At 40.9% G+C, this 14,637-nt stretch overlaps 1 protein-coding gene across 1 annotated transcript in view; it reads left to right on the top strand.

The window, feature by feature from the left end:
* NALCN (sodium leak channel, non-selective) overlaps positions 1-14,637 on the top strand; it is a gene marked incomplete at both ends in the record, with an annotated part of 325,849 nt that overhangs the window by 276,342 nt on the left and 34,870 nt on the right. Inside the window, 8 exon segments of the mRNA XM_080690305.1 lie at positions 711-802; positions 888-1,010; positions 3,433-3,489; positions 3,728-3,848; positions 3,944-4,075; positions 5,306-5,473; positions 7,406-7,510; positions 12,349-12,455. Coding sequence (XP_080546431.1) covers positions 711-802; positions 888-1,010; positions 3,433-3,489; positions 3,728-3,848; positions 3,944-4,075; positions 5,306-5,473; positions 7,406-7,510; positions 12,349-12,455 — 905 coding nt within the window.

Genomic DNA, 14,637 nt, shown 5'->3' with positions numbered 1-14,637 from the left:
TTTTTATTTTGAGATAAGGTCCCACTAAGTTGCTGAAGTTGACTTTGAAACTGCATCAGTCTCCTGTCTCAGCCTCCCAAGTAGGAGAATGGCAGGCATGCACCACCACATCTGGCTCTGCTCTGCCTCTTGAAGATCACATGTCTGTAGCTTTCTGGTAGCTCTCCCTCACCTCCTTCCAGTCTTTTCCCCAAATGGCATGTTCACAGGGAGTCTACCCCGGTCTACCTACAATCACAGCCTCCTATCACTCTCTCTGCCTCTCACCCACTCCATTATTTGATCAAAGCATTAAGCATCCTTTAAGGTGCTTACCTACTTTGATTTTGTATCAGTCTCCTCTTGACAGGGCCATCACCTCCACAATAAAGGGAATTTTGTTCTGTTTTTTTTTTTTTCCTCTTGCTTTATTATTAAGACCAGGACAGTGCTTGGCACATGATAGAATTTCAGTAAATATGTGTTCAATGTCTAAAAGATTAACTTTTCTATATTATGATTAAAATACATGTGTGTATGTGTATATAAAAACATATATATACATATACAACCATTACATGCATGTTATATATATATATTATATTATATTATATTTATATATAGTTTGTGTATGGTGTGTTTATATAAACTGATTTCATTTTTTAAATAATGTTTTTGACCTTTGAGAAAGACCTCCCATTGTAATATGCCCCCTTGTAATTTCTTACTAGCATTCCAATACAGTGAGATACCGAAATGCACAAAGGGAAGACAGTGAAATCAAGATGATTCAGGAAAAGAAGGAGCAAGCAGAAATGAAAAGGTATGAGTGCCACGGTGATCTGCAGACCTCCTTTTGGGGGGACAAGCCTCCCCTTCTCCTTACTCTCCATCCCTGTCCCCTCAAGGAAAGTGCAAGAAGAGGAACTGAGGGAGAACCACCCGTACTTCGACAAGCCACTCTTCATCGTGGGCCGAGAGCACAGGTTCAGGAACTTCTGCCGGGTGGTGGTCCGAGCGCGCTTCAACGTGTGAGTAGCTGTTGCTGCAGCCAGGCGTCTGGCCGGAGCCCTGAGAACAGCAGGGGGGTTGTCACAGGAGGAAGAAGAAACGTGTAATCCTAATGGGGTCACCGGATACACCCTGGGCTAATTAATCATGCTGCTGCTCTTTGCTGAGCGCCTGGCCGGCTGGAAGACAGGGGTTACGGGCAGTGAATGTTTGTAGAAAACTCAACATTGGCAGATCACCTCGCAGCCATTTTAATTTGTGTATTATCACGGTTCCCCGATCTGTTTATATTAATGTTATTAACTTCATGTTTTATTTTGAAAAGACTGAAACAAAGGAGACTACATGACATGGCGAAGGTCATTTTCTACATCTAGCAAATCTGTAGCTGCTTTGTGATCAAAATGCACCAACTGGCCGGGTGTGGTAGTAGTGTGGTCCTGTATATATGTATGTATGTATGTATGTATGTATGTATGTATGTATGTATATATATATATATATATATATATGTAGTGTATGTATTATATACACACATATCAATTGGTTTATTCTAGCATAACGTAAAGTAGGAAGAAAGGTAACTAGTCTTCTGTTACCAATTGTTTGGAAAAAATCCACTAGCCACTGTCTCTACTGGCCACTGGGAAAAAGGAATAAGAAGCTATCAAAGGGTGAAGCCAGGGGATGCTGTATCTAACCAGCAACCTAAACCAGGTTTCACAGACAGCCAATGGATGCAATGAATTTTGCCAAGTGTAACTTTGAGCAAATATCCTGAAAACGTGAAGAGCCTATCGGGGAGCGTCGAGCTTTCCATCTCTCCTTTACGTGGTTGGGCCTTCCCTCATGCCATTATTCAAGGAAATTGATCTTCTTTGTTGACAATCAGTAGCAAATGACAATCACTTCCTGTTATGGCCTGAATTATTCGCCTCCAAAAAACATATATTGAAGTTCTACTTTATAATACCTCGTAAGATGTCTGCATTTCCTTTAAAGAGGAAATTAAGTTAAAATGAGGTCCTTAGGTGGGCCCTAACCCAGGAGGGCTAGTTGCCTTATTCAAAGAGGAAGCATGGACATAGACACAAATAAAGGAAGATCATGTGAAGACACATAGGAGAAGATGACTGTTTACAAGTTGAGGGACAGCCCTGGAGCAAACCCTGCCCTCAGAGCCTCAGAGGAACCAGCCCTCCTGACACTGGAACCTTGGACTTTCAGCCTCCAGACTGTGAGGAAAAACATTTCATTTGTTTAATCCACCCTGTGTGTGGTGTTTTGTTACATCAGCTCCAGGAAACACATGCACACTATCATAACATTTCAGGACTGGTGGAACCCTCAGGGGCCACTTGGCATCATTTGTGTCTACCTCCCCCCAGCACAGGAGGATGATAGGTCTACAGAGAGCAGGGGCTCTTCTTAAGGGCCTGGGCTAGTGCCCCTTCCCTCCTGCTTGTCAGTTGATGGTGCTGTTCTAGAAAGATCTTCATGATTTAAAGCATCTGAGTAATAATCACTAAAATGTCCCCTGAGTCTCCACACAGTAAAGAAGATGGCAGTTTAGAAGCTGATTTGATCTGTGCCCGAGTGTATTTCCCATCTTGAATTACCCTGTTGGCTGCATACAGGTTAACATCTAGTGGCTAATTCTCCACCTCATTGAGTGTGGTGTAATTCTCCTTCTGTCAGCTGAATAGGATGATGAAGACCTTGTTGTAATTAGAAACGGACACGAAGATTGTCAGGCTTCCTGAAAGTGAAAGTTGTAAGTCTCCCGCCCAGAAAATTCTAGATAGATTATTCTACAAGATGACAGTTAAATGCAGGGTGAAGAACTCTTATTTAATTTATGAAGTTTCTAACTAAGTAATTATGAAAAATATCCTCGAACTACTAAGACAAAGATTTAAAATATGCATTTCAAAATGAAAGTTAAAATTTAATTGTGTAATAGCCATGTAAGACATGTTTAGTCATGTCCCAAATCCTAAAAAAATCAATTATTTTGAGAAATAGTAAACTTTACTTTTATTTATTTATTTATTTATTTATTTATTTATTTGGTGGTACTGGGGCTCGTGGAAACCCCTCTACCTCCGGGCTACAACCCCAGACCTATTTTATATTTTTATTTGGAAACAGGGTCTCTTGAGCCAGCGCGGCTGACTCCGAACCAGCGCGATCCTCCTGTCTCCGCCTCCCAAGCGCGGGGATTACAAGCGTGCGCCACTGCGCCTGGCTAAACTTTACTTTTATAAGCAATAGTTGAAAATTCTTTTGCTTTTCCTTTAATGTAATATTTTCTGCTGTCCAAAGTCATACAGTTAACATATCTTATAATGGACATTTTAGGGTATTTTAAGTAGATGTCTGCCAACTTGTAAAATGCCAACTTCCTCTACTGCAGAATTTCATATTTGTTCTCTTTTACAGATCTAAAACAGACCCTGTCACAGGAGCTGTGAAAAACACAAAGTACCATCAACTCTAGTAAGCACCGCGAGCTCCCTTTTCTATGCATATTTGAAGTTTTCATGTGCTATCTTATGCCACATAAAAATATAAATATTCGCTTCTATTTTCTTGCTCTCTGGTTCTATGAAATAGATAATTGGGGGCTTATTTTTAAAAAGACTAGTCAAGTAGACAGTCACAGAAGCTGTCACATCTGACACTGAGCAGCCTAACCCAGCATTTCTGTTTCTCAATGTTATTTGGCCTTTGGCAGTGATTTGCTGGGATTGGTCACTTACCTGGACTGGGTCATGATCATCGTCACCATCTGCTCCTGCATTTCCATGATGTTCGAATCCCCCTTCCGAAGAGTCATGCACGCGCCTACTTTGCAGGTATTCCTGCTAAACCCAGCTCTCGGCTCAGTGGTAAAACGTTGACCTGCAATTTTTCTGTTCATTGTGATCAAACTGCCTTTTGCCCATTACAGATTGCGGAGTATGTGTTTGTGATATTCATGAGCATTGAGCTTAATCTGAAGATTATGGCAGATGGCTTATTTTTCACTCCAACTGCTGTCATCAGGGACTTTGGTGGTGTAATGGACATATTTATTTATCTCGTAAGTCTTCGGTTATTTCCTAAATGTAATGGTTTTGTAAAATCCCCTGCATCTCTTGCTGCAAGAGTGAGATGTGTAAGAACTAGTTGCCATAGCTCAGTTCCTAAATGGATTGTAAAGTGGTCCTTTATATGCAAATAAGAAACATGTGTGTAATATCTGAATAAAAAGCATTAGAATATCTTTGGAGTGGTACATTGTTCAAACACATCTACCACAATTTTACATATGAATCAGACATATGTTAGTAAGATCAAAAATGTAGCTGGGCATGGTGGAGCATGCCTGTAACTTGGGAGGCTGAGATAGGAGGATGGCAGGTTCCAGGTCAACCTCAGGAACTTAACTAGAGACCATATTTCAAAAAAAGTATGACAAAGCCTGGCGTGGTGGCGCACGCTTGTAATCCCCGCACTTGGGAGGCGGAGACAGGAGGATCGCGCAGGTTCAAAGCCAGCCATGCTGGCTTAAGAGACCCTGTTTCTAAATAAAAATATTTTTAAAAAGTAGGTCTGGGAGTGTAATACGGAGGTAGAAGGGCTTCCAGGAACCCCAGTACCACCAAAAAGATTTTATATATATATGACAAAGAGTGTTGAGGAATATAGCTTGGAAATAGAATACCCCTGAGTTCAATCTCCAGTACTAATAAAATAAAAATAAAATAAAAAACAAAGTCTAAAATAGCAAGTATATTTTGCATCCCCCAACTCTTGTTGTGGCTCCCATAATATAAAATGTTTGTGTCACCTAAATCATGTTATGATTAAGGAGTTCCTTAATTTTAACGGCAAACTAAAGTTACCGTGGTTGGATCTCTCTCCTGATTCCAGTGCACAGACTATCTGGCTGTACCACTGCCCATTCAAGTGCTCATTTAAGTGAAATTAGGAAGTCACAGGAATGGACTCCAAAAAATTTCATTTTTCTACCTATCCCAAAGGCATGGAATCAATGTCTTTGCAAGCACAAGGAGAACTTTGATCCATAGAGTTAGCATGTTGCTGATCATTATTTTTTTTTAAAAAGCAGTAGCCCTGATAAAAGGAATTTCTATCAGCAGAGCAGAAGTTAGAAGAAAGCGCAGCAGGCACAGGAGCATACACAGACAGAGCACCGGCATCCCCATGTCATTTCTGCATCCCTGGGATGACTTTCCTGGGCTCTAACAGGTCCAATTCCGGTTTATCATTTAAAATGAACTACTCCAGAGATTGTTTTTCCCCATAGGTGAGCCTGATATTTCTTTGTTGGATGCCTCAAAATGTGCCTGCCGAGTCGGGGGCTCAGCTGCTCATGGTTCTTCGGTGCCTGAGACCTCTGCGGATATTCAAACTGGTGCCCCAGATGAGGAAAGTTGTCCGTGAGCTATTCAGCGGCTTCAAGGAGATTTTCCTGGTATGTCAGAGCTGCTCTGTGCTTCCGGTTCACCGCAGTCCAGCTCCGCGGTGGAGCTAATGGGGAGATGGAATGAACATGTCTTGCTGGTCAAGGTCAAGTCTAAGGATCTGTTGTGGCCACAGGGTTATAAAGGCAATGGTGAGACACAGTGCGGGTTCAGAAGCTTCACACGCGGACGCTTCAGTTTAGTTTATTCAGTGACCGTTTTTAGTAAACTAAAGAAAATCACTCAGAGAGTACAAAGAAAGTACAAGTAGCCACTAACCTGTCGTTCTCGTCCTTAATTTCTACCCTGGCTTTTAGTTTCTCTCTCTAAAAATTATTAATAAATTCAGCCCTCCAGGCATGGTGTTACATACATATAATCCTAGTACTTGGGGGGATGAGACAGGAGGATTGCAGGTTTGAGGACAGAATCAGTAACTGAGTGAGTCTCCTAGCAGTGTATCCAGGCTCTGTTTCAAAAAATAATAATAAAATTAAAAGGGCTGGTGATACAGCTCAGAGGTAGAATGTCCTTGGGTTCAGTTGCTGGTACCAAATGATGATGATGATAATGATAATGATAATAAAAATAAAGGAAAATATTCAATCCCTTCTACTTCACAGACAGAATTAAAAATTTGTATATTTGGGCTCATAATCTTATTTTGTGTGTCCCTTTAAGCATAGGGCATAGAATTTGATCTTGGGAGTTTTAAGATAAAACAACTTAAAAACTGTAATAAATAAATGTACCTGCATTAGACAGTATCCATGTATAGGGAAGAATATTCACAAATGTGACTCAAGGAGAAATATTCTTTTTAATTGAGTAAATACTGCTTTAGGGTCTTCTTAGAACAGGGTTGAAGATAAAGCAAGGAGACCCGTTCCTCACAATCAGGTGCAGAAGAATCTTTGCCGCCTGAAAGAGTAATCAAAATGTTTTTCCTAGTATGGATGAGTTCTGCTTGTGCATGACAAAACGTGAATCGACTTACATAATCGTGTCTGTATCTTGCTTTCTAGAAGCACGCCTTTGGTGAGAGACCAGCTGTAGTTGTAGTTGATAGGAAGGTGTTTGAAGCATAGATTGTGATGTAACTATACCTCTCTAGTTGCTGATATGTGGGCTTTTTTAAAAGATGTGTTTAAAAGTCTTTACTTTCTTTGCACAATGGTGTAAAACAGTGGCTTTTCACACAGCTGGGCATGAAGGAAAAGAGAACGTCACCCGGCTGTTTGTGCCTATGAATCTTTGACCACTGGAGAGCTCAGACGGGCATCCAGTTGTGCCTTTCTGCTGGAGAGGTTTTTGTGTAACTGCAGTAAACTTACAGCATATGTTGACATCAGTCAACTGGTCCAGGTCAATGACATACATTGCCCTTTGCCACTTTTATCTGCTGAGACCTAAGTATTCAGCCAGCAGAGGGAGAGAGAGAGTTAATTAACAGATTTGCTTCTCGGGACTGTGTTATCATCTTCTGGACCCAGCATGTTCTCCTGATATACACTCTGGTGCTCAGAAGATAATAAAATAAAGCCACTATCTCCCTATTTTACTATCTGCTAATGGGGATATGAATCCATTTTGAGAGAATTGGACACAATAGAATTAGTTAAACATGTTTCCTTTGTTCTACTAAATAAAATAAAGCAAAGTGTTCAATGTAAAATCAGAAGAGCCCAAATCATACCACAAACACCTTATATATTTTCATATATAAAAGCCATATGTTTTTATTTTAAAACTTTTAATCCTGTTGTTAATTTCCTCCTGTTGGCATTTCAGTAAGGCTAACTGAATGGAGAAGTTGAACGATATCATCAAAAGCCCATTGTTGCTTAGTGTGACCCAGACAGTTCTGCTTATATCTCTGCTTTAAAGCAAAGCCAATATCCAATTCTTACACAAAGGGTTAATGCTGCATCCATTTCTTTCAGGTCTCCATTCTTTTGCTGACATTAATGCTTGTTTTTGCAAGCTTTGGAGTTCAGCTTTTTGCTGGAAAATTAGCCAAGTGCAATGACCCCAACATTATCAGAAGGGTAAGATGCTTCTTTCTGTCCTTTGAAATAAAAATGACAGTAGTTTGCCATCTCTTGGAAAGCATGAGGTATCAGTGGCTGCCAAGGCTACTTTGAAATTCCCCTGATGAAACTCTTAGGAAATCTTTTCTCGTCGATTCCTTTTTACCTTAAGCATACAGTATGTCTCCTCTGGCTAGTCAAGGTTATGTGATTAAAAGCACATATTCCAGGACCAATCCACAGGTGACATGTGGGGCACAGTCACCCAAGATTCTAGATAGCTGCCTGTTATGGCGGTGCATTCCTGTAATTCCAGTACTTAGGAGGCTGAGACAGGAAGATGGCAGGTTTAAGGCCAGACTCATCAACTTAGCAAGATTCTCAGCAACTCAGGAAGACCCTGTTATAAAATAAAAAGTGAAAAAGGACTAGTGTTTTAACTCAGAGATAAAATGCTTCTGGGTTCAATCTCCAGTTAGAAGTTAAAAGCTTCTGGGTTCAATCTCCAGTATCACCACACACACATACAAAAAAAAAAAAAAAGATTTAAAAAAAATTGAGAGCACATTGGAAACTTTCCTTCCAGGTCTTACCTATTTGTTCCTGTCTTTGTTAACACATATGGCTCATGTCAGCAAGTAGCCCTCTGAAAAATGTGCATGAGGCGCATTTCACACTCCTTTGTAATTTTCCACTCCCAGCAATGCTCCATGTTAGCTCTTAGCTGCCCCCAAACTTCCTCTTTATGACAGCCAATGAGGACCTCAAAAAGGACCCAAATCTGACTGTTTGGTTACAGCATCTCTCTTTCCCTTTGTTCAGCCAGTGTTGGTAAGAGGAGCTGAGTTACTGTTACAGCCATGATGTTTCCGTAACTTGCTATATGATATGCACGTGCTGCATCTTGGGTAAGCTGAATAGGTCTCCCCCACCCAACGCACAGGGGCTCAAGTGCCTTCTGTCCAGTGTATCCACCCTTTGCAATGTCCTCAGGGTCTTCTCAGTTTAGCTGGCAGATAGGCACAGAGAACCAACTCTATCACAAAAAGCAGTAGGTTGAGCCTGGAAGCGGCACTTGTCACCTCAATCCACTTTCCCTGGGAAAGAACCTGGGCCTGCTATGCTGAAAGGAAGGCTGCGAAATGTGGCTTAATGGTGTTTTCTAGAGGAAAAAAGGGACGCTTTTTGGTTGAGAATTAGCTGATCTCTGCTGTAACACCTGTTCTTTCATGATTCCTCTTTGCATTGCAAATAGATTAAGGAAGTAAACCCAGTGCTACTGATGCATAAATAGAAAAATTATTTTCTCTTCCATTCAAATGAAATAATACCTTAATTCCATTATAAGTATATTTCCAAAAGTCCTGAGAGAGCTGAACTACGGCATTATATATTTCTAGGAAATATAGTCAATATAGATTTATATTATAAAAAATATAAAGCTGAACACGGTGGCACATAGTTGTAATCCCTAGTACTTTGGAAGCTGAAACAGGAGGATTGCAGGTTCAAGGCCAGCCTCAACAACTTAGGGAGATTCTGTTTCAAAATAAAATAGGGTGGGGATATAGCCCCAGAGATAGAACATCCCTGGGCTCAATCTCTAATACCCCTAAAATTATAAAAAATTAATTCTCTAATTATTATAAAAATGCAGATAACGTCTTTGTCCATCCAAATATATTACAAAAAAAAAATTCCATATGAGGACGTCTCCTGTAAGACTAGGAGAAATATTCCAGAAACTTCTATATACCTGAGTAGACATAACAGGGAACATGATATGAAGGTCATGATGTAACAAATTAGCAAATAAAGGAAGTAATAAAGAGCTGATGCATTAGTCCACTAGCTCGTATGTGAAAGAGGAATTATTTTTAGCTCACACCAAATCCAGAACGATAATAACAGCATTTCAAGATGAAGCCTACTAGGAACCCTGGATGACTCAGTACATTAACAATGGCTTCCGAGCATGGTGGTTTAACACTGTGTACCTCTAAGCAGCCCTGGCTGAAGACTGATGACTTATGGGGGACGGAGAGCACCCTGTAGATGGGCGGATACACAGATACGATGCAGTAATCCTCGTTGCTGGAGTGATGAGGTCTGTGTAAGGCTCAGAAAGAAAGCCTAAGGGGATAGGTATCATACAGCACCTCGCTGGATCCTGGCTGGCACAGGGAGAAGCACCCTGTGTCATTGCAGCTTCTCAGGCCCTAGAGATCAAGGCCCCAAACACCCTGTGAATGAAGGGGATGTCAATTACATCCCAGAATTTCAGTCCATCTTTCTATTTTAAGAGTCAGAAGAAAACAGGGGTAAAGGGAAACCAGATATACCAACATGTGGATCCCACAGCTCATGTGTAGGAGCACAGAGGCTGAACATGGTAAGCTCTGCTTTCCATTCAGGGGAATGCACTATTTTTTTGTATTTGCCTGAAGACTTCTCTCTACTTCTCATTTTCTTAAAATGGGAGAGCAGATATATTAAAGATAAGATCGAGATAGAGATATGGAACCCAGAGCTCAGTCATGAAGCCCTGTACATAACCCCTGGTGATACCTTTGGACAAGTTATTAAATATAGGTTACATCTGAAGCACCATAACTGGTGAAATGAAATGGGGACTAGAAAAACGAGTAGATCACTGCCTCTGGTTTGCAGCATTTTATGTTCAATCAAAACGTGTGTTTCGGTTTCAAGCAATCATAATACACAGTTAGATAAAAGAGGAAAGCAGAAATAACATACCATGTTATTTTAATACGGGAAACTCCCACTTGGGGTACTGTGCTGGAGAGACTTTAGAGACAAGGGGAGATTGGAGGTGACCAGGACCAGCTCCTCCAAGCAAAGAGAATGCAGGAGGTGACCAAGTGTGCAGTAAAGACTTGGTGCGGAGGCAGAGACATAGCAAAGAGCAAACAACATGAACTTGGAATCAGGCTTCCAGATCAGAATTCCACAGTAGTGGATGCAGTAGCGTGGTCTGGGCATTTCATCCCTCTGAATCAACATGGGACCTCCATGTGATACCCTAAAATACAGTCCTTTAAAATAATGTATAGAGCCAGGCGTGGTGGCGCACGCTTGTAATCCCCACGCTTGGGAGGCTGAGACAGGAGGATCGCACGGGTTCGAAGCCAGCCTCAGCTACTTAGTGAGGCTCTCAGCAACCTAGTGAGACCCTGATTCCAAATAAAAATATTTAAAAGGTCTGGGAGTATAGCCCGGAGGTAGAAAGCCTCTGGGTTCCACCCCCAGTACCGCCAAATAAATAAATAAATAATGTATAGATGTGGAGATATGGTTATGAAAGTAAATTATAATTTATTTTTAACTAAAGAGTGTATGGAAGCTGGCTTGATGGTACACGCCTATACCCCCAGTTCCTGAGAGGCTGAGACAGGATGATTGCAGTTTCCAAGCCAGGCTCCACTACTTAATGAGGCTCTCAGCAACTTAGGGAGACCCTGTTTTGAAATAAAAAATATAATAGGCCTGGGAGAATGCCACTTTGAGACATTTGCATCACTGCAAAAGAGAAACCTGGTTAACTTTCCACCTGTGATTCTTTTAACCTTCCCATGCTTCCTGCCCCAAATAATCACGAACCTACTTTTGACCTCTATAGAGGTCCCTGTTTTGGACTTTCACATGAATGAGATCATATATTATATAGTTTTTCATAGAAAGTTCTCTTTTTACTAACCACAATATTTTCAAGATTCATCTCTGTGTAGCATATCCTGGTACTTTATTGCTTTCTATGGCTGAATAATATCCCCCTGTATGAATATACCACATTTTGTTTATCTACTTGTCCACTGGTGGACATTTCAATTGTTTCTATCTTTTGGCTACTGTGAATATTGCCAATGTAAATATTCATGTGCAAGCTTCTATGTGGACACATGTCCTCGTTTCTCTTGGGTAGATAGGTACCTAGGAATAGATATACTTGGTTCTATGGTGTGATAGTCTGTTTCCCATTGTTATAACAAAATACCCGAGGTTGGGTATGTTATAAAGAAAAGAAACACATTTAGCTCATAGTTTGGGCAGCTCAGATTGGGGGGCCTCAATTCTTCAGCCTCTGCTCAGGTCCCCCTGGCTGTACTGCAAGATGCCATATGGCAACATGTGTATAGGAAGGCGAGATCACAGGGTGAGACCGGCAGCCGAAGACCAGGGAGGAGCCAGTCTTGGTCTTTTATAACAAGCCTCTCTATTGGGAACCCACTTTGAGAGGCAGGCATAATCACTTCCAAGAGCAGGACCCCACTGACCTAGCCAGCGCCTACTCGGCCTCACCTCTTAAAGGCTCCACCACCTGTCCCCTGGCAACCATGTTAAGTCTGGCCATTTGAGAACCCACCAGGCTGTTATCCAAAGCAAGAGGCTGTAGCATCCCACATTCCCTTCTTTGTGTTGTGCGAGGGACTGAGTAGGAGGAGCCTCGTGTCTCCACATCTCAGCCTGCGGTGGTTGTTTCTGACTTTTGATCAGAGGCTTCTTAGTGTGAAATAACATCTCCTGGTTGTTTAGATGTGCGTTTCCACGAGGGCCAGCGATACTGTGCATCATTTTGTGTTTTTACTGGCCACATAGACATCTCCCCTGGGAAACATTTCTTCAAATCCTTTGTCTACTGGATGTTTTCAACGTCAGAGTGCACCTGCCTTTCTCCAAAGACTTTGCTGCTATTTTCTGGGTTGCTGGCCAGACCACTGATATTAGATAAAGACCTTTGCTATTTTATGTAAATATGTAAAATATTTTTTCTATCTTTTATCTTTTCTGAGTTCTCTCTCTCTCTCATCTTACTCCCTTTGTTTTTCTTACTTTAGGAAGATTGTAATGGCATCTTCAGAATTAATGTAAGTGTGTCCAAGAACTTAAATTTAAAATTAAGACCTGGAGAGAAGAAACCTGGATTTTGGGTGCCTCGTGTTTGGTAAGCAGAGCAGAAAAATAACCTAAACACTGCTGTCTGTGTGTCTGTATAAAGCTTTAAATTCACGTGGTAGGCCGAGCTTGGTGGTGCACGCTTATGATCCCAGCGTTTGGGAGGCTGAGACAGGAGGATCTGGGTTCATGGCCAGCCTTAGCTACTTAGTGAGGCCCTCCACAACTTAGTGAGACCCTGTTTCAAAATAAAGAATAAAAAATCGGGCTAGGGGTGTAGGTCAGAGGTTGAATGCCCTTGGGTTCAATCCTTAGCACCAAAATAAATAAATAAATAAATAAATAAATAAATAATCCGCATGGTATGGCCTGAAATTCTGCTAGAGACATTAAGATGACTTTATGTAATACAGGGAAAAGCACTAGATTATAACACAAAGCTAAGGTCAGTAAGAGATAAAGTGGTACACTGAATCCCCTGTTGCTTCATGAAGTTAATAAAATACTGTTAGAATTTTTCTAAAACTAAATTACTAGATAATAACTGGAGTCAAATAGCTTTAAAAAATAACAAGGCTTAAAAACGAAGATTTCTCTATCACATTAAACCTAAACTCATTCTGAGTTTCTATATTTAAGGAAAGAGCCAATGTCCATACAATAGCTGTAAGAACCTAAATCATAAAGCTGTTTCAATTTTAAAATCCACTTACATTCACAAACTTCCATGACTAAAACACAAGAAAGGAATAACCATTTATTACAACTGAGTCTTGAAAATGCATTTGTCTTGAAAATAAGTTTTAAAGCATTTACATCAAGGCTAGAAGTACCTAGTACTTTCTTTATCCTGTTTTATTAGTGACCACGAGTGGAATCATGTTGCTTGTTAATAACTGATATTTTCTAAATTTCATTTTTCCCCTTGGCACTGGGGATTGAACCTAGAGGCATTCTACCTCTCAGCTACATCCCAAGCCCCGTTTTACATTTTTATTTTGAAACAGGGTCTCCCTAAGTTGATAAGGAAGGTCTTGCTATGTTGGTGAGGCTGGCCTATGATCTTCCTGTCTCAATCTCCCATGTGCTGGGATTACAAATGTGCACCACCAAGCCTGGCTCATTTGTCCTTTTAACTGTCTTTTTTTTTTTATTTCTCTTTTTAACTCTCAGAAAAACAAGTGAATCACAGAAATTCTGCCTCTGTCACAACTGATGTTTTCTGAATGCCATAACTCTGTAAAAAAAAAAATAGCATTTCACCCAGCAGTAGCTCAGGACTCATTGTCACTTCCCACTGGCGTTTCTCTACTATGAAATTCACTTTTATACACAACTCAATATAATTTATATTGGATTTTTATTTTTTAAATACCCAAGAACTGTGAAAAAAAGATTAATTTTGATGTGGGGCTTGAGCATGAATGTAGGAGAATATAACCTAGGGGGAGAGCCTCCTTCAGTGTGTGTGAGAAGAGCAGTCTAATTTGCATTAAAATAAAAACTTAAAGAAGCATATAAAGTTTATTTTTGTGAGATTAAAATTCATTATACCATAAATAACTTATTTATATCAGGACATGAAATGGGATTCTTTTCCCTGCTGTTTTGGGATTTGGGCTAAAACCGCAAAGCAGAGGCTGGTAGGGAAGAACGTGTCCTCATGTTCTAAAGAGAGCAACTTGGCCAATCCAGAAGAAATTGACTCAAAACTTATCTATCTCCCTCACCCGGCTACACCCAGAGTTTATCTGACAGAAACCTCTGCATTCAAAAATAACAGCCTGAAAGTAAGTCAGGGATTGTGAGCCAAGTGCCATCTCCCCCGTTACGATGGAGAAAGGTCCAGGTGCTCCCTACACTAGCCAAGGGGGTTCCTGAAGGAGGACCGCTGAGACCAGAGCTGGGCAAGGCCAGAACAGAGGCTCTTCCTCATGGGCAAGCTGGATTTCATCACCTGGCAGGGGAGGATTATCTGGTCTTCCAGGAGGATGCTCAGGACCACTAGGTCTGAGCCATCTTGAATGGAACTCTACTGCAAAGGACAGCTCAGAGCCACTGGGGAGAGGAGGGTACCCCACCAAAAGAGGGCACAGGTCTGTTTTCAGAAGTGGAAACTGGGAATTACTCAGAAACTATACTCTCCCAGCCAGGATAGCTCAATAGGACATTCTTATTTTTTAAAACATAGTGTATCCGCCATGTGTCATGGCACATGTCTATAATGTCTA

Source organism: Muscardinus avellanarius (assembly GCF_963383645.1).
Source record: "Muscardinus avellanarius genome assembly, chromosome: 2".
Lineage (NCBI taxonomy): Eukaryota > Metazoa > Chordata > Mammalia > Rodentia > Gliridae > Muscardinus > Muscardinus avellanarius.
This window is presented reverse-complemented; position numbering and strand designations above follow the sequence as displayed.